Source organism: Diprion similis, chromosome 5 (genome assembly GCF_021155765.1).
Source record: "Diprion similis isolate iyDipSimi1 chromosome 5, iyDipSimi1.1, whole genome shotgun sequence".
NCBI classification, from domain to species: Eukaryota; Metazoa; Arthropoda; class Insecta; order Hymenoptera; family Diprionidae; genus Diprion; species Diprion similis.
Genome location: NC_060109.1, coordinates 2,605,210 through 2,631,560, shown reverse-complemented (window position 1 = coordinate 2,631,560; position 26,351 = coordinate 2,605,210). Strand labels below are relative to the sequence as shown.

Here is a 26,351-nt window from a genome sequence, read left to right as displayed (position 1 = left end):
AAATAAATGCAAGTTAAAGAGTCTAATTAAATACACCTAACTTTCGTTTTCACTTTGAAAATAATTGGAACAGTTAAAACCGGAATAAACGACGATGATTAAATCATTTTCGGTGTCACATATATATATATATGTATATATATATATATTGGGTGCCATTGAACTTTGAAGCGCAATGTATGTTAAAGTGGGCCATTCTGGACTGGCAAGTGTTTTTTCTGCTTCCATTACGGTTCGATAGTCTGTCATAAGAAACGAGAATTTTCTAACAAGAGTGATTTGAAGAGAGAAGAGGAGAAAAGGAGCGCGATTAAATCGACCTTGACGTCTTGGAAACTGGCACGTGCTGATCGAAATTTGTTCAGCTCTATTCCAGAACGAACCCCGCAACACCTCGCGTGAAAATCATGCAAATTCTCATCTACAGTACGGACACAATTCACACAATGCCTTTCTTTACACGAGAACTCGGAAGATATGACGATTGTCTGAGCACAATGACTCGAGACGACTCGTCGCCGAACTGTTTATTATTATATAGGCAAACAAAAATAAATATGTAACTTGTTTTCTTTTTCTTTTTCTTTTTCTTTTTCCAGAAGACATACTTTTACCCTCAAACGAAGGTATATTTCATAATGGCAGCGACACGTTACATCTCGCCGCGAAAAATAATCATTCATATTCAATTCACGTTTCTCACTTCGACGTTATACCTACAGTTATACTTTACGTATCTATATACATTCCGCAAAGCCTTAAGGCCTTAGGCCACTCTAGAGGCTGAAAAAAATAGGCATTTTGGGGATTTTTTTTCAGAAATACTACAAAATAAATCGAGATAACAGAAACGTGATTTTATTATTCATATTAGTGACTGCTTACAATAATTTTTTTGAAGCGATTTATTTCAAAATGGCGGCTGTGCAGCGTTTTTGCGACGACGTCTCCTTTTTTACGGGGTCCACGGCCGGACTAACAGTTCCTGTAATTTTTTTTATCATAATGAGCCAATGAATTTTTTTTATTATATATAATAACTGCTATAGAAGTACGTAGGATTTTTGCGATATATTGATTTTTGGCCAAATGGCGCACTTCTAAAGTGGAAAGTGAAGAACTTGCCTAAAAAATTGTCAGATAATTGTTAATAACAAATGAACTACGCAATATAAAAAAAATATCCTACGTACTTCTATAGCAGTTATTATATATAATAAAAAAAATTCATTGGCTCATTATGATTAAAAAAATTACAGGAGATGTTAGTCCGGCCGTGGACCCCGAAAAAAAACGACGTCGTCGCAAAAACGCTGCACAGCCGCCATTTTGAAATAAATCGCTTCAAAAAAATTATTGTACGCAGTCACTGATGTGAATAATAAAATCACGTTTCTGTTATCTCGATTTTTTTTGTAGTATTTCTGAAAAAAATCCCCAAATAGCCTATTTTTTTCGGCCTCTAGAGTGGCCTAAGGCCTTAAGGATGGATAGCAGAAGAAGCTAATTATTACTTTGCCGGGTTAACGCGCGTGTCGTTCTCGTAGTCTTCATCTTGGTAGGGATGTTCGATTCTGAATCGATCTTCAGAAAAATCGATCTTTTTTATCGATTCTCCGATCTACGATTTTCGAGAGAATCGATTCTTATAGGCTGGAATCGATTCTTTTTTTTTTTTTTTTTGTTTGTTCTGAGGCAATAAGACATAGAAACATTTTATAAAACCAAGACACGTGAAAATATTAGAGTGCGAGAACGCTTATAGAACAAAGAATAACTAGAGCAGAGATTAAACGGTAGACATTGAGGTTAGGATTTTGGTTATTCGCTTGATTTCGAGTCTAGCTTTTTTGGGACACGTAACATGAAAAGATCGATTTTAACAAGATCGATCTTTTCCCCTTAGAGTTTTAGTAGAATCGATTCTCTAACATCCGATTCCGAATCGACCCACAGATCGATTATTTATAGAATAAGATCGAACATCCCTACTACTCATATTTTTCAGGAACACCCGCACGTGGATGGAAACTCATTTTATCGTATAGCGTGTTAAAATTATTCCACACCTACATATCATCACAACTTGATACATAATATCATATGAATGTAAGCGAATATCAAGTACACACCGAGTGATTAGAGGTTAGGTAATATCACCCTTCGTGCCTTCTTTCTCGTCAATGATTGGCGCTTAAATTCGGCCCGTGACGTCATAACTCACCACCAATAGGAAGCCGTGATTTGCTTGACCGACAGATTCTTTGTCCAAAAAAAGTTTCTCTCACGCGGTGATACTTAGTTACTTAGTTACTAGATCAATGGTGATTAATTATTGTGACGTTAAATCTGCGTGAGAAGAAAAAAATGAACGGGACTTTAAAGAACTCGATAGAAAAATAATTCCCTAAGAATATTATAGGGATTTCTTTATATAGTTTGTTTGAAGAAAAAAGGGCGTGTCGTAACGCTGCGTGACTTTGTCGCTACTTGTGTATTCACCCCGAGGAAAATTTCATTCCTCGAGAGAATTGATTTCGAGGGAATTGGACAACGAACTCAATCACGGCACGACTTACTTCGCTCAAATTCATAGCTTGAAGGATACGTATTGAAACGTAAGATGGGGAATCACAAGCTCAGTTAGTCCGGATTTTTAATGTCTAACTAAGTGTCTAACAAGTTTGTCGATTATTTTGCGCGAAGATGAATTTCTTCAAGCTCGAAAGACACGTGCGGTTTTACTGAGCGGAAACTAACAGCGTGACGAAAAATTCCAAGGTTCAAAAACTCATTACACGAGTCTTTGACAGGCAGAAAAGTGACCGGTTCTAATAAAATTTTTCTCTTCTCTCTTATTTCTCTCTTTAGCTGTAAATTTTGTTAATTTCCGTAGATACGTGAATGATTTCTGTAACGTATGTAATGTGAGTATATATGGTCTGGTTCGATCTGGCTTTGGTGCAGGCTTTGATGTTACAGGTGTTCGACGTTACGTAAGACGGAAAGAGTTCGTGAAACACTCGCTGGCTAATCGATACATCGATTTATATGGAACCGAATTACGATTTTAATTACTCTAATGCCAGCTTGCCTGCGTGCAAAGTACTACATTGAAGTTTTGCGTTCGTAATTTGACCATCGGATTCTCATATAATTTATTCAGTATTTACGTCAGAAGAAGTTTTGTAAAACTATCGTATCACGTGTGTAAAATTTAGTATTAATCTTTGGTCCGTTTCACTCTTAAATTATAACCTTCTCGCGTTTTAAAGTTATATATATATATATATATATATATATATATATATATATATATATATACATTATGATGTATATAATGTACAGCGTGTTGCGGTACATAAATTTTTGAATTTGACCGTTTCTGCCACTATTCAAACGATTGTCTTTGTTTATCAGAACAAAGACTGCTCACGTATCAAACTTTTCAAGTATGTACATAAAATAAAAAAGTATTTATATGAGGTGATTTTAACACGTGGATATCGTTTAATAAGACAGCAAAAAAAAAAAAAATTTCACGACAAAATCATGAGTGAAAAAATAAACTTTTTTATCAAACAAAATCGGTTTCACCTACCTTCGCGTAAGTAAATCCCTGCACGATATTCACATCATAGACACTAGAATGATTTCACAAACATCACAGAGTCCGTTTACCGCCATAGAACGATCGTAAGTAGTGTCTGTAATTCGATTGAGTGTTATGATTTGAAAATCCGAACAGCGACCGAACATGGTAATTAATTTTTATGGTGTAAATTAGAACGACCCTTGCCCGAAGCGTATATATATAGATATTTCTTTTCATATATATATATATATATATATATATATATATATATATATATATATAAATATAAATATAAATATATATATACACGCGTATAAAAACTCCGAGGATCCCAAATGCCGATCGCGATCTTGATCTCGATCTGAATCTGGATCTGGACCTGGATCTGGACAAGGCGAGGTACTGCAAAGCTCACGATGAGGACGAGAACCTGCCAAGTCCACTTCCACGAGCCGACTAAACTCAGGGAGTTCTACCGAGACGACTTTACCGCGCGGAGTGTTTGCTACGGGCTATAGAGCTGGTCTCAGTCCTCGGTCAGCAGCTATACTAGCCAGATTCCCAAGAGTAGCATATCCCCTCCTCCACATCGAGCAGCACATCGCTCGACGTCACCAGAGCGATCGCATGCTCGTCGTTGGTGTCACGCCGCAACCCTGTTCGCTTTTTTGGAGGGATGATATCGAGGCCTTATGACAAGGGAGGACCGATGATTCTACACGAATCAATTCTGCGGGGTTCATTCTACATGCGGCAGGTCTTGGTTCAATTTTTTCTACAGGTGACTCCTTTTCACAAGTTTGTTTTCATAGGATAGTTTCACTTGTGCTGGTTCGATCTACTTGTTCGTTTCGAGATGCTATTGTTCTACAAGATTTTTTGCTGTATGTTCGATTCTACCTGTGATGATTGTATTAATTTATTCAATATGCGACAGTTCTACAATTTTTTTTTTTTTTTTCTACATATGATGATTCTACAAAATTATTCTACATACGATTGTTCTACAATTTATTTTTTCTACATCATCATTTCTACGTATGATGATTCTACATATTTTTTTTAAATTCTACATCTTCATTTCTACATATGATGATTCTACAATATTACTCTACATGCGATTGTTCTACAATTTTTTTTTTTTTATTCTACATCTTCATTTCTACATATGATGATTCTAAAAAATTATTCCACATGCGACTGTTCTACAATTTTTTTTTTTCTACATATGATGATTCTACAAAATTATTCTACATACGATTGTTCTACATCCTCATTTCTACATATGATGATTCTACATATTTTTTTTTATTCTACATCTTCATTTCTACATATGATGATTCTACAAAATTAATCTACATACGACTGTTCTACAATTTATTGTTTTATTCTACATCTTCATTTCTACATATGATGATTCTACAAAATTATTCTACATGCAACTGTTCTACAACTTTATTTCTACATATGGTAGTCCTATAAATTCGTTTGCATATAGGTTGTTCTACTAGTTATAATACACCGATAAACGAACTTTTAAAAACAAATTATCCGATCTGCTCATCAATTAACGCCTCACGTGGAAACGTAAGTGTAGAAAAAAAATTCCGACCTGTTCACGAGGAACTGCTGATTGTAGAATCTATACCGCCTTTTTCGGAAAACATCCAAACATTGATTCACTCGATGAAACAGTCAAATTTATCCAGATGCCGATGCATATTAGTGTATACTTTTGAAGTATCCCATATGTCGACACAAAAACTTATAAGGCTGCGACTCGAAGGTGCAATTGAAGCTGATCGAGGTCGATTTGACACACCCAGCCTGAAGCCAACTTAACACGTATGAAAATGGTGACGCATATGGCTTGCGTGGATCGATTAAGTATGCCAAATATTTAAAAAAAATCCACCAGAACGAAAATCCTAGATGATCATTTTTCCCGGTTATGAATGATTAAAAAAATCAGATAACACGGACTAACGTAAAATTCAAGTAATAACTAGATTTATAACATTTATGGACACTTTTGGCGTTACCCAGAACCAACCTATATTTCTTTTAAACAAATTCTGTTCAACTCCAAATTATTAAGAATGTTTGACAATAATTTTATTCAAATTATCAATATTTGTTTTATTATTAATGTATTTATTTTATAGTTTAGTGAATAAAATTTAAAGAAGAAAAAAAAAACGAACCTTGAACCTTTAAAGGTGTTTATAATAAATCATTTTGTTCGATTCAGATTTACGACTTTAAAATTCTAGACATATTTAGAAAATATTCTTGTCTTAACGATTTCAGTGCGATATATAACTTTCAAAAGTGCATTTCACAAATATAAATTTTGTGCGTATAATTGAATGCTCTTCATTTTTTTTTTCCAAGCAAAAGTATCTCATATTTCAAAGTAAAAACGTTGATGTATCTAAATTTTCCGATATAAAACCTAAATTTTCATTACAAGAAAATTGATTTTGAAATTCGAAACTCTCACAACATGCACTATTGATTGTATAATTTTTCTACGTCGTCAAAATTTTGGCACGAAACCAAATGCTCATTTTTGTCGAAAATTTTTTTTTTCATACATTCAAGGTACTGAATTATTTGTATAGTTAAACTAATTTCTTCTAGACTAAATCCTTTTGTTGATTCAAGCAACAATTTTCACGAAAATAGACCAGATAAGAAGTAACCGGCACAGCATCGCAGACACGTGTGTAAAATGTATATATATATATATGTATACCGTCTACTCTCGTCTGGTCGGATACGCGAGGAAAGTTTTAGTCAGATTTTGGTTCAGGTTACCCAAATTTCACGAGAAGAGTGGCATGTGTGCCATGTAATTAACCATATCTTGCTACGTTTCGGTGCTTGCATATTAGACGATCCTCAAACATCATTCGTCTCGTTCTTGTTTTCAAATGTTTCAAATTGATTTTTTTCAAATCATTTTTATTATATATTAAATTACCTTACATGTGCTTGAGCTTCATTGTAACACAGCTTTATCTCGATCAGTTATGCTCTAATCCACGCAATTTTTTAGTCGTTCAACGTTAAAACCAAATATCTTTTCAAAAAGTTTCTGAATTTACTGATTGATGGATTTTTTTTCTTAAATATATTGATTGATTGATTGATTCATTGGTTATTTATTTATTTATTTATTTATATTCTAAATGAACTCCAAAAGGAATGATTTGTTTTCGAATTATGTTCAGATCATTTCACAGGAAAGCCTTCAAGAAAATAATTTATTGGCAATATTTTCCTCTATTCAATTACTTCTGACGTTATAAAACCAATCACACTGCTACCAGCACTTGTTTTTGGACACAGTCCAGGACACTGAATACTAAGAATAAGTTGAGACTCCTGCAGACATTGAAGTAATAATTATCAGACAATCTCAGATGAAATGTCATCTTTTTCTCTTTCAATTCTCACGGAATCTAACCAATTTGAACGACCCTCATGATGGGATTTCGAATATTGTCCCATTATAAATGAATATAATGTCCCATTCGGTGATGAGATCCAAAAACTGAAAAAAATGAAAAAGCCTAACTTTTTGGAAACGAAAAAAAATGAAAAGAAAAGTGTGAAAAAAAAAGAAGGTTTATAGAAGGTGTGTTGCAATTAAAGTTATTCGAAAAATTCTCGATCTTTTCCGGGTTACGTAATGATCTAGAAACAGCTTGGGTGGCTGTGAGTGATTCCCGGCATCAGTAATATTACACGTTCCATGTAGAGAGATAGGATTTACATAAAATATCAAAGTTGTGGGGTAAGAAATTATTTAGCTACTTGTTACATCTAACTAATTGGCAATTTTGTTAGTCATTTGTTTAGATAAGTGCTGTCGCATAAATTACTCCCGCGTTATGCAATCGTAAAAACCTCATTCCGTCCATACGGTGGATACTGATCAGATTCGCAGTTACACGTGATCCGTATTACTTGGATTCGATTCAAGAAATTTTAACTTAAACTTGGATTTCTTTCTGCTAAAGATTTTTTGCATAGGATTTTGAATAGGATGTTTTTGCAAAGGATGTAGAGTGTGGTGCTAAATGCTACGAATGTCAATAGATTGACTCACACCGCCATCTATTAAGAACTTATGGAACTCAATAGATTAACTCACACCGCCATCTATTGTAAACTCATGGAACTCATCAATGAATTAAACCCTTTCTCATATAATAAAAAGTCCTTAAATTTGCAATAGAAAATATTGAGGGCCACTTATTGGGATAAAAACTATCCTATCTTTCAAGTTCGGGTAAAACCCATTCTGACGTGATATTTTACAAGTCGAAATTTATTATTAAAAATCTATTTCTATTTTGGATGCGGAAATGATTTTCTTCATTCCATAATATGTGCACTTCGATTTACATTTTATTTGACAAATTTTTATTCTTTATTAAAATTTAAAAATCTTAAATATGTTCATATTTTCATTCACTTTAAATGTCATAAATAATTAATAATTATATTATAGTGAATTCTTTCCGCGTATTAATTTTATTTTAATCATTTGAAAAATAAAAAATGATTCTTGTGTTATTCGTTTAAAGATTGTTTAACTGATTTATGTTTGTTCACTTTAAGATTATTTAAAAACTTAATTTTTATTATAATAATAATATTCCAAAGTCTAGTTAGTTATCTAATAATATAAAGATAATCTATATCTGTGATAGCAATGATAAAGTATAACCTAAATTATTTGCTAAAAAATAAAAATCTTTGATTTACGTCAAACTGTGAGTTTTAGTCTAACTGATACTTTTCTAACAACGTTTTATTATTCAGAAAAACGAGATTGAATCTTACGTAAGAAAAGGGAGGGGGGGGGGGGGTGGTAAAAAATTGTCAAAATCATCCTTACGTAATTAATAAATGGCCCTCAGCAATACACATTTACAAAATTTCATTAAAATCGGTTGAAAGCGATTTCGGAGGCCATCGTGGACGAAAATTGTGACACGAGATTTTCGTATATAAAGAAAAAAGATGAAGGTGAGTTATCGTACGATCAAATAAAGATATCATCTTGTCCAAATATTCTCTTATACACCTGCAACTTGAGTATGGTACTTAAAGTAGGACTTGTGTTGTAATAAACGAAGCTTCTGTACGCCCAAGAGTCTGTATGACTCCTTTGTGTTCCTATATCATCGGTTTTTCACTTGAGTCAAGAGCACCTGCAGTGCGTTGTGCATTCACCTGCGCATTTCCTGCATGCAGAAGGATTTCAATGGCGCCTTTGAAGACAAGCCAAGAAAAATCGAGAGAAGATTTTAACAACTATTCGGTTTTTCGAAAAATATTTTTGATTCCAGAGCCTGACATCGATGAAGTTTTTAGTGACAGCGTCGAGTAGTCGTCATTCTTACAATTAGCTAGAAAAATTTACGAAGTAATGAAGAAATGATGAATGCTTATACTGTTCATTAGGGTGGCGCCAAAAAACCGAATATTTTTTTTTTTTTCGAGTCTCGTGTGACGAAATGTTAGTTTTTGATGTTTTAAAAGCCCACTCCAAAGGACAGCTCGAAAAGAAAAATTTTAAGAGGTCGCTTCGAATTTTTCAAAATGTGAAAAATCGTCAAAAAATTAAATTAAAAAAATTATATTTTCAGTATTTTGTTTGATTTTTAATCCATGTCGTGGTGTATTTTTATTGATTTTTTTTTTTTTTACTAAATAAAAGAAAAAAAATTTATGAAATTTTAATATGAGTATTGAAAGTCGCTCGAAAAAATCTAAAGAAATGCACCAACAGATTAAAAAAAATTATGAGCGACCTTTCAAAATTCAAATTTTGAACTGAAACTTTCGGAAGCTTATTTTTTTTTGTCTATAAAATTATACCGTAACGAGAAAAAAAAATTAAAGAAAAAAAAATCGATTTTTGATGATTTCTGACGTTTAATATTGGCATCTTATCTAGACTCACCAAAACGTTTCGATGCGTGCTTTCACCTGCACCTTTCTACATATTTTTATACCGTAGCGTAAAAATTCGTATATTTAATTTTATAGCAGGTATTCCGGGAAGCTGGACCGGAAAAATTATTATTCGCGTTCTACTTAATCATAGAGAGATCGTGGATGCTGAGCTAAAGTACTGTGACAATCGCAGTACCCGTTATATAGCTTATAGATATCAGAGGTCAAATGTGGTAAGATATTCTTTGCGAATAGATGAAGATGTAAATGAATCCATGAGTAAAAAAGTAAAGTGATAAAAGTTTGTAACGACAGTAGACGGTCGGCCGATTCTTTGTTCAATCGACTGTGTAATGCTGATCACGAAATATTGTGTATCATCAATAAAATTTAAAAAAATGGCAGTTCGATACGCCTCGGATGCGGCGACACGTGCGGATTCCGAGGTGTGTTTAATTAATTCTTTTCATCGTTTGGAACTGAGTGTGGAATTTTCCAGATGAAAATAGAATATAGCATTTAATATCAGTTTTGCAGATCCGATGATCACAAGAGTTATCTGTGAGTTTATAATATGTCTTGGGTTTGGGACGTATCTAATGGATTTTACACTAACAACATGTTTTTGCTTTGAATAAACTACCAAATACATTTAATTTATTGGACATCGATATCAGCAATAAATATTTGCCCATAAAATATTATGCTCTGAAGCATAGAAGTGGTGGTTTGTTATTCATTCTTTCAATTGTTTCTTGAAGAGTTATTTTACAGACCACAATCACAATCACAAACAACCTAAAAAATAATGCAAAAAGAATTACCGATTCGTTATTTAGGTAGGTGGATGTAAAAAATTTTAATAAGATTTTTAGTGAAGTTTTTGTGAGGGTAAAATTTTGTTATGATATTATTTTTTTTTTTTTTTTTTTTTTTTCCTCAGAGTACAAAGAAAGGATATATATAAAATAAAACTTGAAATTTTATAGCATTAATTCATATGAAATAAATGATTATTTATCAGGATAATCGATATTTAAAAATGTCCTCCACCGACTTGCATATAGGAATCCTGCAGAAGGACTTGGGGGAAAATGTCCCTCCCAGATCTTAGGTATCGTCCCTAAAAATATCCATCAAATAGTGCTCACATTGCGATTAACTAATTTACAAGTCAAAATGGGAAGAAAATTTTTTTTTCTTATCGAAGATTTAATTTCTGATTGAAATATTAAAGCATCGTAAGATTAAAAAAAAATTCTAACAGTGTAATTCAGTAGATTGCATATTTTGGTAAGCTCAAATATATGTGAATTATTGTAGAAATAAAAAAAATTGTTGTAAAATTGTTTTTTACAACTTCAGATGCAGCTGAATTATTTCATTATATTATTTATCACGTTTCCTAATTTTTTTTATCACGAATTTACTAAACTAAAAATCTGTCTTGTGATTCTATAAAAGCTTGACCTTCTTTCCATAACAGATCAATTTTTCAAACAAATCGGTCAACTCAATCCTGAGAAAAAAATGATTTTATGATTTTTAGTTATCTTGTTTTCCTCAAAAACCAGTTCAGATTCAGGTCTGATACTATCATGATCTTGATATTTTTGTAGAACCTAGTTACCTACAAACTACTATGTATTGAGATATTCGCTTGCATTTTTACTCCGTTCATCCACCTACGCGGCCTTTGGGCCTCAAAGAGTCGACAACGCTGTCTAGAGCCACGTTTGAGAAATGTCGAATAATCCATTGTCGCTACCCTCTTACCGACAGTAGGTAACTTCGGATCGCAGCTGATCCTCATGAAACGTTTTCGCCGACTGAGGCGCTAACTGCTTTACCATCTGTCGGATATCAACTCAATTGGAAAGTAGTGATATTTATCATTTGGAAGTCTATCCGGTTCATGATGCAACTTAAAGCGTCATTTGTAATCTGCATTGATTTATAAGTTTGCACTATTTTGTTAAGTATATATAAAATTGTTTTCAGAAATGAACCAGAACTTTTTTAATGTTGATTCATTATCCTAACATTTCATTCTGGGAAATAATATTTTTGGAGTAATAACGTGCAAAATTGTGATAAATATGATAATATGATCGGTCAACGATGTTTCAGATTTACTTAATTCTTTGTAATAGATGTAATTAATTAATGCAACCTCAACCTTAAAAATCGTAATATTGTTGAGCGTTCAGAGGATTCACTCCCAATTTTTTCATCATATCATAGGATTTGATATTCTCTACTTACATAAATTTTTTTGAAATTTTTGTGAAGTGGTGCGCCACCTTTAAAATTGCTAAAAACCGACTTTTAGCCTTTTACTCGCAATTACTGGCCAATTTTTGTTGCGATTCGAATTACGAAATTCAAAATTTACCAAAACCTCCACGAATTTCATACCTCAATATCAATAAAAATTGTTCAAGTTTTTATTGAAAGAAAAAATTCTAAATTCAATAAATCAATAAAGAAACACAGTTTTAAAGAGAAAATATTTATTTTTCTCGAATATTATTCAATATTTGCAATTATATTAAATGATCCAAAAAAAGTAATCTAATCATCACGTTCTACTATAGAAATGATCAGCTTATGGTAAGTGAAATAAGCTATATACATATGTTTGTGACTGTATCTTGTTTAAAAATCGTTAAAAAACAGCATCAATGCTTGTACGCTGTTTTGTTATAGATTGTGAAGGACTACTGTTCATAGTTAAATTGAATTTTGAATTTAATTTGAATTGAATCAAAAATTGCAACTATAGGATTTATTACTTGACCAACATCGCAAAACACAAGCAGTTATCAACGAAGTTAGCGACGAAGATTAGATCGTTCTTCCATCCATTAGGCATAAGTTTCTTCGAGAATTCAATAAACCTCTCTTTAAAAAAACAACCAGAGTTTAATCATTCATTTGTATCTGATATTTTCGTTTAATTATTGATTTCAAAATTATATCGACTCAAAGTAGGCCATAGATTGTCAAAAGACGCCAAAAACTCAGTTTTTCGCAATTTTAAGGATAGCGCACCACTCCAAAAAATCTCCAAAAATTCATGCGAGTATAAAGGATATCAAATCTTACGAAATGATGGAAAAAATTGGAGTGAACCATCTAAACTCAACCATATCGCAATTTTTAATAAGTTTTGACCCGCGCTATTGACAATATAACAACAATAGTTCTGACCTAGAACTATCATGGATATCGTCACAGCGTTGAAAAGCGGAAAACTCGGTTTCTTTTAGTTCTAGTTAACAAACTACCAAAGCTTTTGCTGGTGGTGAAAAAATCATTTTGCTGTCGCCTCTAATTTTTTGTTGAAACCATTGAAGATTTGGCAAGATTAACGATAATAAGATACAAATAAAGCGACGAAATATTTATCCGCATGGTGTTGTGTTTAATATTCATCTGAATTTCCTGACACGGATTATGACCGAAACTTCGAGAAAAATTGGGGATTCAGAATGAGAATAAACAATCACACACCGCATTCACTGAAAAATCATCGAAATCGTGTAGGGATGATGCATTTTTTTCAGTTCACGTGGCCGTCATTTCATAATCAAAAGTCGTGGAAAATTAGAGAGATTATGATGCAGCAGAATGACAAACCTCGTCCGAGTATTTTTTATCCATAATGAATGCAGCGCGAGGTTCAAATATTCACTACTTTGCGGAATCTTGCGGAAGTCGCGGTCAGGGTGTCCTGTATTCATGGAAATTATGGAATCATGGAATTCTCAGGAAATTTGATATCCTCTGGAAAAACCTGGAAATTTCAGAGAATTTCACGTCGTATCTGGAATATAATAATTTTTCATCCTAGGTTCATAAGAATTTAGCCATTTGGTGAAAATAAACAACTTTTCTTTTAATTTTCAGGACATGGTAATGAACCAAGCCCTGACTTATTATTAAGGACGTTGCCTACCCAGCTCGCGCGGGAATTTTGGCTTCTCGCGCGACTTAAATCAGGCGGCCAAGGGGAAAAGTCGGCGAGACTAAGTTACACAATTCATTGAATAATCATGGCTAACACTATTGAGTTTTCAAGAGATTTATTGCATAACTCGATGCAGTAGGGTGAAAAAAATTACAAGAAAAATTACCCGCTACAGCAGTTAACTAATTCATGACTAAATACTAGGTGTATAGGCGATCTCAAGCAAAAGATTAATTCTCAGAATCGATTCGAATTGATTCTGGTAAAATCGATTCATCCAAAAAATCGGTTATAAAAGATTGATCTTCGGAAGATCGATCGTTATTTTTACTTCTTAGTTTGAATGGATACAGGTAGTTGTATTGGAGATTGAAAATCGTGTAACACAAATGTAGTGATTGTTTAACAGTTTTGATATTTAACGATAGTTTTCTTTGGGTCATATTTGTTTATCACACCAATAGTTCTCACATAAGTCTAGCTGACTAGGTGGGAAGCTTTTTTTATTGGTTGTGATGTTAGGTTTATTCAGCGCTAAAAATTGGTCGATTCTTTTGTATTCTCAAACCTATATCAGCCATAAAATACAGAACGCCAAAATGAACTTTCAAACTTTTTTTCATTGAAGATTTAAGAACTTCGTCAAACTCGGTAACATTATCTGTTATCGTGTCTTCGGTTGGCACGCCTTCCGCGACCAATTCTTCGTCGATCATTTGGCTCGCAGTAATTCTACATATTGACCATATATTATGTAACCGATTGACAAGTCTGTACAAAATATTGGAACCGATCTGATTTGAATCCTGACCCCAGGTGGTTGTTGTTTCAGACAGATTTTTTACTTCTATTTACAAAATTTTCTTCAGTATTGGCCGAAAAATGTTTGTTATTTTAGCTTTGAAAAGCCTATTTATTGGGTAATCGCGGGGCATATGATAATAATATTTTTCAGTAGAAAATCTTTTATTTTTTCACGCAATCGTAGTATAGGCAAGAAAAATTAATTCTTTTCCATCCGCCACTTGCGAGTCAAATTTACGATGTTTTAGGTGAAAATGTATTGCTATTGGAGAATAAAACAGTAACACACTTGTTCGAAAAGGACAGTGCTAGCTTATTAAATTTTTTTTTTTAATCAACAAAACTGATACAACTGAATCAGTGCCGAAGTCAAAAGTCTCAGGTTTCATGGAGCTGAATAATTGGCTCATTTCGAAACGTAAATGTAGCGTACCGGACGTAGCTGACATCGAAACTTTACGCTGCAACAACGTCTTCGACAGCATTTCATGTTTTCAGTTCAATAGTGTATTGTGCATTGACCTTGGCAAGTAGATGCCAAATATAACCCTCAAATAGTCAGTTAGGTAAATCAGTGTACGGTAAAAGTCATCGATAAATTTATAATTGTGAGTGGACGAAAGATGGAAAATGATTTTCGGAAGAAAAGGTTAATAAAATACACATTGAAAAACGGACAGTAAATAACAATTCGAAGAGATTGTTAGGAAAATAGGGTGTTCTGAATTAATAAAACGTATACATGTTAGTAAGTCGGTCAGAAAATGAAAACAATCAAGTCTGTGTAAACAAACTTCATGCCATTCTACTCACCTCAACCTCTCTCGCTGATAAGCCGCCAAATTTCTCCAACCCTGGCCGTTTTTCTCACTTTTCCGTAACACTTTCCTTATCTTAGTCATAGTAAATGACTAACGAACACTTATCACGGAGTTTCAGATACTTTACCAATATTTATTCGCGAAGGACACACTGAATAACGCTCACGGCTCGCGGTTTAAATTACGGATCTGCAAGTGTTCGATGCTGACTTCACGCTACGGCCGTTAGTTCGAACGACGGACGGCCTGAGCCAAAGATGGCGCTAGCAGGCGATCGCTATTCGCGGCGAAAATTCGTTATTTCGTGCTTCAGCTCGTGCAAGTTTTCTCGGAACTCTTAAGTTCGATTTTATTGCTCTTAGTCCTGAATTAAAGGTAAAAGATGGATCTGTGTCGTATAGTTTGTAGAATTTTGAAAAAAAAATTCGTACTTGTTTTATTACGACGGGAACTTTGCTCACTTTCAGTGTCGTTTTTTACGATTCTGAAAAAGAATTTTGAAATTCGGAAATATACACGACACGGATTGCTCCTTCGACTTCAAAATGCTTCTAATACAAATTCAATATGTGTAAAAATTCAATATACAATAAATGACTATTGTATTTTCCATTTATTGTTTACATGAAAACAAACTGTATAAGTAATGGTTCGCGAATTCGGATAAACATTCAATCTTCAATTTTAAATTAACGAATCTGATCCTTCAATCGCAAACTTTACAAAGAGAAGAAGGTCTTCTACATTTCAAATCGTTGCTGTGTCGAACATTTCCCCATGTAATAGAAAAACAAAAGAAAGGAACTCGATCGAAAAGATATCAAAATTTCAAACATGCGAAAATAAAATATCGAAAAACGAAACGTTCAAGATCTTGGTTTTCGAAAATGTCACTGATTAGTAGTTATTCTAGCTGCAGCTTGTTGGGACACAAAAAAATTCTCCGGTTTGAAAAAAAAAGTTTTCAAGTAGATTCTTATATTTGTTTCGTGAGTTTTTCAAAATCATCAATCCAACCCCCCCCCCCCCCCCCCCCACAAGGCAGCTGCTAGTAATAAGAATGAATACCAGTTATAACTAGTCATACAGAACTAAGTAATTTTTGAATTTTATTCTCTATTTCTCTCTCTTTTTTGAAACTCACAAAAAATCATTCGGAATTGAAATTTGAATTTGCACTTGAACGAAAATTCAATATACGAAATAAAGAGTTAATCACATAGCGAATCATAGGTACGAGGTAAAATTATTTGTCTGGTTTTATTTATTTGTTTATTAATTGTTTTTTTTTTTTTTTTTTCAAGTTAATTCGTTTTCATTATCATATAAATGTTTATAAAATAATACTTTATAATATAACGTAACCCAAAAAAAAGAAATCGTTCGTTTCACCATATGTATATTAATTTTCACTACGTTGCAAAAGGACAAAAAACTTTTCCCTTTTCTCCTCGTTACTAAAATATTCTGCATTAACTTTTTTTACTTTATTTCCGAGGATCAATGTTTAATTTACGTGTAGGCAATAAGTTGACGGATAAAAAATGTTTTATAGAAAATAAACTATGCACACAACGGCATTGTTAATTGTGTATAAATATTATTCACAATAATATACATTATTAAATTATATATTATACGTATATTGATATAATCGCGTAATCAGACGAAGACTGCGTTACTAATTTCCTTAATTACACAATTTTCATAATACATGCGATGTACATACATACAATTATGCGATGATTAATCAAGCATGATTTTTCATTGTACGTTATGTCAGATATTTTATGACAATTATGGTAGAATGTAGATGGTAAAACGATGAAATTGGTTGTTCGTTTTTTTTTTTTTGTTTTTTTTTTCTTTTTGAAATTGGAATGGTCGCTTTTCGATTCATTTTATCGATCATTGAATTATCTAAAAGAATCGAAAACAACTACGTTTGACGATTGATTCTACGAGGCATTGAAAATACGCAGAAAAAAACGAGTCAGCTGTCAACTATACGTACTTTATTAATTTTATTTCTACGTAAAACAATATTAAATTCGAGATCATGCTCATGTTATTTATTTTTTATTAAATTCCTCACCGTAAATAATGTTCAAAACAAAAATATTCTGCCTGTGTTCTTTTTCTCGATTTTGACTAACGATATATATATATATATATATATATATTGCAATGTCATCGTGTTATCGCTCTTGTCAAATAACGTTGAGATACATAGAGAAGGAAAAAAAGGGAAAAAATAGAGAGAGAGAGGATGACATGACAGTATATCGATAAACACTCACAGCTTGTATTCAAGAATATTTTGTTCGTATAATTTTTTTTAACGATTCGGGACATCATGTGTCGTAAAAGAAAAAAAAGAAAAAAAAAAAGAAAAAAAAAATGACCAATTACGTATTATGATCCCAAGTACCGATATAGGATAGAAATTTTACGCTTATAAAAATTCACAGTGATGTCGATGTCTACTAGAAGTGTTATTTTCCGGTTTTAGAAAACAATGTCTCGAATTAAACGCGGTCAGCAGTTGTGACATTTCAATCATTTGCTCAGCTATAAATAGTTATGCAAATACAAATTAAACTAGATAAAAATAGTAATAATAATAATAATAATAATAATGATGTAATTTATGATTAGCCACACGCGTTGCAGTTTTTTTTTTTTTTTTTTTTTTTTTTTTTAATCTATATAATTTTTTTCTTTTTTTTTTCTTGTTTTCTAATATTTTTTAGTATTTTTCCAATTTTTATTTTAACGTCTATAGAATATTCACTAAATAGCATATTGTTATATATATATATATGTATGTAAAAAAAGAAAGAAAAATAAGGCGCAAAGATATTTTTAACAAATGTAATATAATTTTCTAATTTAATAAGACAGAATATCTGATGTTTTTAAGGTCAAGTATGTTACCATACTTTTCAAACATTATAATATGTTATTATATCATACAGCCTATCGCGATCAAGCAATGACCTAATAACTCTTTTATTATATCAATAAGACTATTTTTATTTTCTTCATTGTTATTATAACTATTATTAGTATTATTTTTGTTGTTGCCGATGCTGTTGTTGTTACTATTGTAGATATGTTGAAATTTTCTTTCAAACTGTAATGCTATACAATATTTTTATTCTTCAATATAGATACCTATACATTTCACATATACAATAAAATAATTAATATAAATCAGAAATCAGAGTTCTGAGCCTAGTATGTGTATATTTAATTTAATTTCTTTTTAATTCATCATTGTGTTCAGTTTTAATTCATTTTTTTTTTATAGTTTATCTTCAATATCGCATTTACATTTCACCGATCCCAAAAATGTCAGGTCGACTCTTTGTCTAGGTTGCTCATAGCGTCCTCCGGGACGCTGACCAGACGTTATACTTGCTCCAAAATTGAGTTACGTTTGTATCTAGCAGGCACAAGAATCTCCCTTCCCATTGTTTTTTGTATCGTCGGATAATCTTATTTGGGGTGGGAACTCGTTGTATAATTCCACCTTTGAAAAACATGAAAACAACGAAATGAGAATCCAATCATGAACATCGTTACAAGTTATTAATATTACAAGTTGACGCGTGTGTTTTCACTGCGCTTTTTTGGCATTGATTCGCGAAATGTCTAGAAGTACGCATCAATTGGGAATTGAATATTCAACAGTAAATACTGAATAAAGAACAGGCAATAATAATAGACGTATCTCATGAATGACTGTGCAATTTTACCTCGTTTTCTTGAGCTAGCGCATTTTTGGCTATCGTTTGAAAGGCTTGCTCGACGTTTATCGCCTCCTTAGCACTCGTCTCAAAGTATGGAATATTGTTCTTAGACTCACACCATTGTTGAGCTCGTTTTCCCGCAACCTGAAACAAATGACACGTGAAATTTTGATATCCCTGAAAATATAAGTATTAATGAAACGCGTACACAGCAAAACTACGACGCAATCAATATCGAATCCAACAGTGATAAACGTGGATACTCGAAGCAACATTTTGTTAAATAAAATTATGGACATTATTTTCGGGAGAAAAAAAGCCTTAAAGTATCGTAAATTGATATCACATCAAAGCTTCAAATTGTAAAACGATTTTTGTGATCATTTCAACGAATCCATGTACGCATGATTGATCTGGAGGGTGGAAATGAGAAAGGAAACAAACAAAGTATGATAGGATATGTAATTAAATATATGACTAACGGCTTTAGTCTCGAGGTCGACTTTGTTGCCGAGAACAACGAAAGGAAAGTTGTCCGGATCTGTGGGCGACGCTTGAATGAGGAATTCGTCTCTCCATGAATCTAGGGACTTGAAGGTGTTCGGCGCAGCAACGTCAAAAACCAAAACACAACAGTCGGCGCCTCTGTAAAAAGCTACGCCCAAGGATTGAAACCTTTCCTGCCCTGCCGTGTCCCAGATCTGCAGAAAATAAAATTAATCTTGAATTAGTACAAAAACGGTAACGAAGATTACACGACACAAAACAATTATTTTGAAATTGCATAGAAAACTGAAAATTAGAAATTTCGTTGAACGTCGTATTACACGATAATTTCTCATTGCACTCATGATGAAATATTACAACAGTTAAAAGTCACAAATCGAGTATTTAATCTGTGAGAAATAGAGTGCAAGCCGTGAGTAACATCGCGAACGTTGTTGTTAATCAGAGTATGAAGTGAGAGAAAACTGTTATTCAAATCAGTGTACTTAATAAACAGTCTTTATGCAATTAATAAGAGCAGACGTAAGAAAAAGAAGTAGAAAGCAATAGTTTTAGCTGCGGCTTTAACAAGAGTCAATAATCCGACACATGTTGATAAGGATAAACAAAGTATGATACATCAATGACAAACAATTCTCTATCTAATGTTTACTATCGCGAGTAAAGCTAATTCTAGAAGTTGGCTAACACTGAATGAGCAAAAATTTAAAATTCCCTGGTGGAAATGAGTTCTACGTCTAACTACGAATTTGATTTTATGATCAAGTACAGAAATTCGCTTAATCTCGTAGTTTTGGCATAAAAATTTTTTTAGAGTATCGTATTATTTGTGTTGTATTGTACTTTTTCGTAGATTATTGTCATTTTTAACAGATAATTGTAGAATAGCTCGTATTTACAGGATCGTTTTTCTAATATCCAATGTTGAAATGAATACAATTTCTTCTAGAATACCATAAAATTCCTGATTTAGAAAAATTGAGACAAGGTGAGTTCAAAAATACATAACAGATTATCCAAAGTCTAAATCCATCTAGATAATGCTCAAAACATGAGAAGATCAGTCTTCGAATGTAGACCCAAATTTTGCTAGGTACTCAACTTGTCTGTAAATAATTTTTCTCGTTAATGAGATGCGACATCTAGCGGTGGTTTAAAATAAGTCACATTTGTAATCTTATCAATGTAAATTGAAATCTAAGATTGTCTATCATCAAAATTTTGTAAAAATTCATACTCTCGTTACGTCCTCCAGACCTCAGATTTTGGATTTGATCGGTCAAGTACTTTTTCAATTATTTAAATAACAAAATTCCAAAACGTCAAATAAAAATGATATTTTGAGACTGGACGAACGGATTCAAATAAAAATTGGTACCGTAACGTTCTTTAGGTCACTAATCACAAAACTGAAGTCAGATTGTGAAATCCAAAATAATGAATCCAACAAGGTAGAAAAAATCTAAGATTATTCAGATTTTGATGAAAATTAAAAGTCAGAGGTTTTTTGGGTCAGAATTCTAAAATTTATGATCGTGGATCCATTATAATGGTTCAAAATAAAAAAAAATCGTAATATTTTCATGTAATATGGAGTTCATAAAAAACTGCACTTTTCAACGAATTTCTAAGAATACTATGAAAGAAAAAAACTTATGTTGCTTGGGTTTGAAATTGTAATTATCTTTCACAGAAAATTGAAGATTTTCATAATTTTTTCTAGAAACTTGTAGTTTTTTAAGAAATTCCACGAGATTCTAAGAATAAAAAAAAACGAATATTCTATCCGTTTCGACAATTATAATTATCTTTTATAGTAAATTGTAGATTTTAAAAATTTATAATTTTCTATTATACAAAATACTACAATTTCTACAGTTTTTCACAATGTTTTACACTTTTTGAAAATTTTCGACAAATTTGCGAATATTACCTACAATTTTCAACAAATTGCACTTTATTGTAGTTTGTAATATATAAGTGTACTTTGATTTATTGCAGTTCACTGGATTTCATACAATTCTAAAAGTCACGAATTAAAAATTTATCCCAAAATGCATAGTTACATCAAGATTGCGAAATTCCATCTGATTTGCTGCAATATCGATAAATTAACATTTTGGCTTGTCTTCTGGTTCATTGTTCGTAAATGATGGAGACAAAGTGTTTTAAACTTTGTACGCCTCATTCCTTAGTTCGTATTTTTGAAATTGGTTAGATTTTTTAAAACTTGATATTGTTAATTGTTGAAGTTCGCAACAAAGCGCATACAAGTGTTAAAAAATTTTTGAAAAAAATGGCAGCGTTGTGTCAACTTCTAACGACTCCACTTTTGGTAGACAACTTATACAATGAAATATTCTTCTTGTCGATTAAACCAATCGATGGAAAAAAATCACAGGTAAAATGTACGATACGAGTTTTCCTATTAATAAAAATTAGCAGGCCAGCACATTTTCCTTTTTTTACTCTTCTTTATACATTTATTAAAGGAACTAGTGTGAGCGAAAGTTACCTGCATAGTGACTATCCTGCCGTCAACCATAACTTCCTTGGTGAGAAAGTCAGCGCCGATTGTAGCCTTATACTGGTTGCTGAACTTTTTATTAACATACTGATTCATTAACGAGGTTTTTCCCACTCCGGAATCACCAAGGATGATCACTTTCAGGAGCGTTTTCTTGCGCGACGCCATTTCTCTCTACTACAGTAGTGAGATTAACTGAAATTTAAAAAAACAAACGTTAAAACTAACAAATTAATGGAAAACTGTTGCTATTCAAAAAGAAAACTTGAGCGATATTGTCCTGAAACTTATCAGGCGCTACTGTTCCTACTGTTATTTTCTGTGAAAAAAAAAAACAGTTTTTCTAGAACAATGAAGAATATGTTACAAGAAAATTGTGTTCTGTTAGAGCTTAATTTGAAGAATCTGAGTGAAACTAATCAGGCTAAGCCTAAAGCTATAATTTTTTGACCATCTGGGCTTGTTACAAGAAGTTTAATTTAATTTTCTAATCCAGTAAAATTAGAAAATCTAATTTATGGTACAGTAAGTTCAAGAAAACGAATTTCTCATAAAGGTGGCGATTCGGCAAAGGAATTGCAGCATTTCAAATGAAAAAAGATATGAAGTTCATAATATTAATTATATTTGCTTTGTCTGTTTATAAATGTACGAGACAATCGTAGATATTCGATGTTTTAAGTCATCACAGTTTGCAAGAGCTTTAAATTGGGATATAATTAGTCTGTGTAATGAAAATTTCTTTTAACGAAGACTCGAGTTTTTTTTTTACAGTTACATCATAGGTTTGATATCAAAAAGTGTTCAAATTTCTGCATTTACTTTTATTTTTGATCTCTCGCCTAGGTTGGCTATTAAAAAAAATTAAAGAAGAAGTGGAAAGTAATTTTACTGTGATTGAAATGACACTTCAGCGTAAAATTAGTGCTTCATTATCTAGAACGATTTTCATTGTTGATCTTTAAACTGTGACTCAATAGTCTGTCTTATTATGATACATGGGTTCCCCTGAGTTCAGCTAATCAGGACGCGAGTAAGGAATGATTATATTCATTATTTGTCAACTCGAGTGTCTGTAAATACCTTTGATTTGAAAATTAAACAACGCAAATAATCACATCAAACAAGAGCAAAGAGTCAGCTGTAGAATGAATGTTAAATAATGACTCAAATCATTTGATTTTAGAATCAGTTATCGAACCGACTAACAACGAATAAAGAATTAGGTGAGAAATTAGTGAATCGTGCTGAATTCATAGTCGGCAGCAATGTCAGGTGGAGTAAATATTACGATAAACCGATCACATTAAAACGATCAACAGTGTGTCATAAGAAACCTGATAGAGGCAGACTTTGATAATTCAGATAGAGACCAACAACATGCCTCGTATCGTATTACTTCCTATTCACGATAACTCGCACGCCTAGAATTAATCTCGACCGATGCATTTCGCCTGTGAAAGGCTGACACTGTAACGAGGTTAAGCGTTTACTCATGACTTTCCCTCAACCCAATGGACATTGGAAGATAAACAAAACAGCTGCTTCTGACGCAACGACATCGAATAAAGGATATTTTTCAATGTTTCATGCGCCACAGGATATTGAAGAATGAATAACAGGTCTGATTGAGTGAACAATGGAAAGTATTTGAGAATTTTTTTCAAATAAATGGAGCATACTGAAAATCAGAAAAATTGAATGAGTCAAAAATACTGAAACCTATGCTTATAGGTGAGTCAAAATTACATTTGTGTTGGTATTTCTGATAGAGAATAAAATAACGAAGTGAAGTTGGTTTTTTTCTCTGATAGTTTCTTCTTTGTTTGTATCTCTCCTTGTATTCGTCCTTTAGTTTAATAGCAAAACGGTTCTCCCCCACACACACGGATATTCAATGGAGTATGCGTGTCGAGAAACGCTTTGTGATATATATTTCATGAGACACGCAACGCAAGTAGGTATGAGTAATGCAGATAGATACATACAAGGTTTGATAAGATTTTTGAGGTATTGTTGTCTCGCGGGGATTTGGAAGCAGGTAAATGCGGATCCGATGAACGGTTAGGCTAGCGAATAGCGACGTTGGATCGAAGCCGTGAAAGTTGAGGCGTAATCACAAGCAAAGCTGATGCTATCCGACTAATAATACTGGTGATAGAGAGACCTGTCAATGCGTAGTAGAACGTCGCGACGTCAATTATGCGCAGTAAATGTGACGAATTGTCGTTTATTTCAGTTAGATGACGGGAAGTTGGATGATGGATGGGCGAAAGGTGATCGAGTGTCATTGCCTGAGGTAGGATTACCTTTTACTTGAATTAAAAACAGCGATATTCCGTCTGCTTCGACACTTCACACACAAAGAAAATGGCGTACTGTGAAATCACGAGCGAACTGGACTATGGAGAGAATGACAACGGCGCTCGTTATTTGTTTCGATAGCTCGCGATTGCTCGAACCTCGATCACCCTGACCATAGACTATACGCATCAGCGCATTCCTTGGGCCATGCCTGCTAGGAATCATGCCCAGGAGGTGCTGCCATCTATCGTACCTTCTAAGAGTTTGGCTAAAAGAGCATTCTAAGACGACGTCGCTGCTTAGAGCATATACAGTATGGAGGAAGCCTTGTATACCCTTTCGTGTAAGTGGAAAACGGCACAGAAAGGGGAATATTAAGACGAGTACCTTCTCTGTCTCGCACGCTCGCGATTGGTTGACTGACGTCAGCGCCCCGAACACTCACGCTCGTTACACAGGGCCCCGGCGCCCTGGGTTTGTTGAACATACCTTGTAAGCTTATAAACACTGCTTATAGCAGACTTCAATACTTAATGAATGAAATCATGACAGGGAAATGTTTCTACGTGCGAACTTGAGCAAGATGTTATAGAAGGTTTTATTAGTTTTCATCGGTAAGTTTCACGTTACTCATTTTTTAGGTTATGATAGGGATTGTATCAACAATTTTGTGTCACTCAATCATATATTTCTCAACAGTTTACCGACTTGTTTTAATCGCCTGACCCCCTAGTGCATTTGCATGTTAGGACATGTTCTTCGTATTACAATATCGCTGCAGTGCTTGGGGCACTCAATTACGATAGGTATGCTCTTGCTGTAGAAAGAGAGAAATACTCGTCTTACTATGTCCCTCTCTTTCGCCGGTTTTCCGTCGCCACGCTTCCTCCATACTGTATATGCTCTAAGCGTCGCTGCAACGACGACGCTGCGCGGAGGAACCCCCGAACTTCTTACTTCCCTATATATCCTCGGTCAACGCTGAAGCTAGGCGTGGTTAGTTAGTTTATGGAATAGAAGGGCAAAAAATTGTGGTGGGACGGTTGGATGTTACACTGTGCTTACTTCTGCATCTCGCCTAGCCTTGATCAGACGTGTAATTTTCGTGAGCTGCCTTTTTTTTCAAATCGTTTTGTCTCCTTGAGTTATTCTTTGTCGTATCGTATCTTATCTGTGTCTTTTCTTTTGTTTTGAGTATTTTTGTTTGGTGAGCCTGTGTGCAATCTCAATTACTAGAACTCTTTGTTTTATTTTTATACGTGGGAATAGTCCTGTTTATTAACGTAAGTGAGCTTTTGTTACCGCTCGAACCCCCGAGACTCATTGTCTTGCGTTCTCTCTTTGTTGACCGTTTGGGTCATGTAATATCGTATCTCACGTGGCTCGTGTGGCTTATTAATTTTATTAATGACCATTTCGACGAGCCTGACTAATATTTTGGTCCCTAATTTTATTCCCGAATTTCTGTTAATTTTCCCCCGCATGGCCCCCTCTCCCCGCGTCCGCGTGGCGATGGCATTATTATCTATTTCTCGTGTTTTCGGATAGTTGTTTTTGAATATCGTTTTGACTATCGCTTCCGTATGATTAATTATTGTATCTGATCGCGTTGCCTTGTTACCGTGAGTCAAAAATTATATCTCGAGTCATTGTGCAACGGTCGTGAATTATTGCGCAGTGGCGTCACCGTTTGAATCGTCCCCGCGCTGACTCACGTTGCCGCGTGGCACTGCTTTCGAGATATCGACTCATCGCAGTAGATCGAAGCCGTGCTACGGCCGTGCGTTCCCCGAGTGTCCGCGCCACGGTATACTCCCCCCCCCCCCCCCCCCCCCGCGCCCCCCGCCCGACGACTGTACTCGCCTCTTTAAGATAGATTCGACTTGTGCGCTTTATTCTTTCTCTTTCCGTTAGAAATTTCGTTACCGATTGCAAATTAATATTAAGGCTGCCGTCCCACGGTCCGGAATTTGTTCCGTCTCCACGAACCCGGAATCCAGTGACTTTTCAAGCCCCAATCAGAGGCGTTCCGGATATTCCGTTCCGTGTGCACTACCAGTATTTGCGAACTGTCAAAAAAATCTCTGTA

General features: G+C 33.7%; 2 protein-coding genes across 2 annotated transcripts in view; both read right to left on the bottom strand.

Moving 5' to 3' along the window:
* The window catches only part of LOC124406410 (A disintegrin and metalloproteinase with thrombospondin motifs 9), a 172,114-nt gene extending 168,298 nt beyond the window's left edge, over positions 1-3,816 (bottom strand). Inside the window, exon 1 of the mRNA XM_046881818.1 lies at positions 3,602-3,816. The gene's annotated coding sequence lies outside the window, so the exon portion shown is untranslated. The remainder of the gene's footprint in view (positions 1-3,601) is intronic.
* Positions 3,817-18,308: 14,492 nt separating this feature from the next.
* LOC124406411 (ras-related protein Rab-7a) lies at positions 18,309-24,419 on the bottom strand. Its single transcript, XM_046881819.1, has 5 exons — positions 24,268-24,419; positions 21,947-22,153; positions 19,407-19,625; positions 18,931-19,068; positions 18,309-18,704 (listed from the first exon to the last, which is right to left on the bottom strand). The coding sequence occupies exons 2-5, from the start codon at positions 22,124-22,126 to the stop codon at positions 18,618-18,620; spliced, it is 624 nt and encodes a 207-aa protein (XP_046737775.1). The 5' UTR covers positions 22,127-22,153; positions 24,268-24,419; the 3' UTR covers positions 18,309-18,617.
* Positions 24,420-26,351: the final 1,932 nt, after the last annotated feature.

Coding starts and splice junctions, on each gene's coding strand:
- LOC124406411 (XM_046881819.1), bottom strand. CDS start 22,126: ATGGCGTCGCGCAAGAAAACGCTCCTGAAAGTGATCATCCTTGGTGAT. Junction 19,626..21,946: donor GCAGGATAGTCACTATGCAG/GTAACTTTCGCT, acceptor TATTTTCTGCAG/ATCTGGGACACGGCAGGGCA. Junction 19,069..19,406: donor TCGACCTCGAGACTAAAGCC/GTTAGTCATATA, acceptor CATTTGTTTCAG/GTTGCGGGAAAACGAGCTCA.